The 2,710-nt window shown below is 40.4% G+C and overlaps 1 protein-coding gene across 1 annotated transcript; it reads right to left on the bottom strand.

The window, feature by feature from the left end:
* Positions 1-216: 216 nt before the first annotated feature.
* LOC133831289 (PAN domain-containing protein At5g03700) lies at positions 217-2,170 on the bottom strand. The gene has a single exon (XM_062261537.1). It carries the CDS (start codon positions 2,033-2,035, stop codon positions 515-517), a length of 1,521 nt encoding a protein of 506 aa, XP_062117521.1. The 5' UTR covers positions 2,036-2,170; the 3' UTR covers positions 217-514.
* Positions 2,171-2,710: the final 540 nt, after the last annotated feature.

The following is a 2,710-nucleotide window of genomic DNA, read 5'->3' as shown; positions in this document are numbered from 1 at the left end:
CAACAAGGATAATTTAGGAGAACATGAAAAGTTGAAAAATAAAGTTGATTTGATGATTTGTTTTTGATTGGTAGAAGCGTTGACACCATTCTAGATTTCTCCCAATGTTAATAACAAGTGACAAGAAGAGAAGATCAAAAGAAATGGCTTCCACTAGCCAAAAAGAATTTCAATATAATATATATTAATAAGAAGATAAGACATAGGATAGATATATGCAATTCCAAATGAGCGCACTTATATATTTTTTTAAGATCATTATACAATAGACTATATATAGTCTAAAAACAATAAGGGTGATCTAGGGTCCACCTCTCTAAAAACAATTAAGTAAAACAAAGATTAACCAGGCCCCACAAACCACTAAACTGGTCTTAGTGAGTATTATCACCCAATGAATAACATCATTGTCAGTCAAACTCAAATCTCCAATCCCAAACCCAAACCAAAAAATGTCATCCCTTACGTCATTCTCATTTTTCTCCATCATTATTTTATCTCCACGAACCTAAATCTATCTGCTACACATCTCTAGTGACCTAAAACTTGCGGATCCGAGATCTTTATACGGGCCGGGTGAAGCCCCACCCGTTCCTTCTTCTAAGAACCTCTTTTGTCCTCTCCTTTTCATCCACTTCTTGTATACCACAAATCCAATAAATCCCACCAAAACAGCAACTATCCCAGTCAAAACCCCAATCATGGCTCTGAAAAGCACCCCCACTCTATGTCTCCGTGGACTTATCCTCACTTTAAAGTAACCCATCTTACTCTGGTCCCCTACGCTCAACAGAGTTTGGATCGGGTAATCCAATGTGTAACAAAACCCGGATCCGTTACTGTACACGGCGCCCCAACAACTGCAACTCCGCTCACACAAACTCTCGCACTGCTCCAGAGACGACGTCGTTTTATAACTCATCAACTCCTTGTACGGCAACTCCACACCTTCTCTTCTCAAAACCCAGAAGTTCTTTTCGGTCACGTCATCGCCGCAGAAGTCCCCGGCCGAGACACCCCGAAAGCACTGACCCGAATTGAAATCCGTTCGGTTGTCCAAACACGAGCAACCCGACCCGGGTTTGCAGAACCCGTAGGAGCCGCACGGACTCGGAAGCTCGCATGGCTCGGAAATCGCTTGATAGTTCAAGACCCAGTTAGACCCGTCCCAGTAGTACCCTTTGAGATTACCATCGGGTTCTAACCGGAGCCGGAGGAGCCCATTCACGCGTCTTTGAAAGCTCGTAAAGGGTAGTATGTCAACCGGGGGTCTGGTTCCGAGTTGATACATGCCCAGGTACCCGTCGGAGTTGATTTGGGCGTAAATCGGACCTTTTCCTTTAACTATCTGGGCTTTGACTTCCATGGCTGTATGCTTATAATAATTTTTGTCCGACCCTTGTCTAAACGCAGCGTATAGACCCCAAAAGTCTTCTCCTAGCCTCATGGAGTACTTCCCGTTCGACGAAACTAGAGCCATTTTATCTGTGAGGTTTTGGTTCTCCACTAGAGTATTCGTGGGAAAGTCAAAACTTTGCCACAGAGCAGACTGAGTCGCCGACTCGCCGCCTAGGCTCTGTATAATTTGCAGATTGGACGAGTTGAGTAGCACAACTCGATCTCCTTGTGTTCCGGTTGACCAAAACACCTTCGACCGAGGATCCGAAAGCACGAGACTACCATTGAAGCTAAGCTGAGTGGTGTCGGACCACTGAGCAAAACGAGTCGGGTTCGCCACCCATAGAGGCTCATAAGATGGTAAATGAATCACCGCCACAGTTAGTAAGGTCTCGTTGGTTCGGAGGAAACCGAAAGCAAAGTTGTTAGACGAGTCTTGAAGGAGAGCTTGAAACGGCGTCGTTGAAGGGTCCGGTGTCGCCTTGAACCCTTTGAGCAGCTCTAGCTGGGTAGTGGTTGATGCGGCGGCTGCGCTAAATGGCCATGTCGGCGAGTACAGAAGGGTCGTTATGATTATGGTTAGGAGAAACTGAGTCACACGTAAACGATTCACCAAGTTGATCATGAACGTTTCCATGTTGACGATGAATATGATAGAAAGAGATTGATCACAGGCTTTGAAAGATTCAGGGATGATATAAAGGGCCAGTACTCAGAAGCAGTAGCCGATTCATTATTTAAAAATATTGTTATTTTATATACATATAATATTATAAAACTTGATACATCGAAGACTGAAACTATAGCTAAAACTAATAATATTCCCAAATAATTAATTAGTTGTTTTTTAAAATCGAAATCAGCTATTATTGCCATTTTAAAAAAAAAGCAATTATTGCAATAATTAAATAATTAACAAAAATAGGAATAAGAAAGATTATTAAAATATTAAGTAATTAATTCAAAAAGGTAGCATGTGTTGATCGAGTATAGGTAGCAAATTATAGTATTAATTTGTAATTAATTAATGTTTAACATACAAAGGTCTTTCTAATTTGTCTGCTAGTTTCAGTGTGTGTACATTACAACTTGCAGCAACTTGATCTCACAGCAAATTCTTCTTAATTAATTAATTACCTTAATTCATGATATAATATAATGTTGCAAGATGTGTGTTAATTAAGAAATGTTTAATATTTTAGAAATAGATTGTTTTGTTATAATGTCCTTTGTCAAATCTATGGGTGTGTTAATGTATGGAGGACACATTTATATACTTGTTCAAAAATAGCTGAGAGATATTTAGGTAAAA

Source organism: Humulus lupulus, chromosome 4, assembly GCF_963169125.1.
Source record: "Humulus lupulus chromosome 4, drHumLupu1.1, whole genome shotgun sequence".
In the NCBI taxonomy this organism is placed as follows: domain Eukaryota; kingdom Viridiplantae; phylum Streptophyta; class Magnoliopsida; order Rosales; family Cannabaceae; genus Humulus; species Humulus lupulus.
Note: the sequence above shows the minus strand (reverse complement) of the source record. Positions and strands in the feature narration are given on the sequence as shown.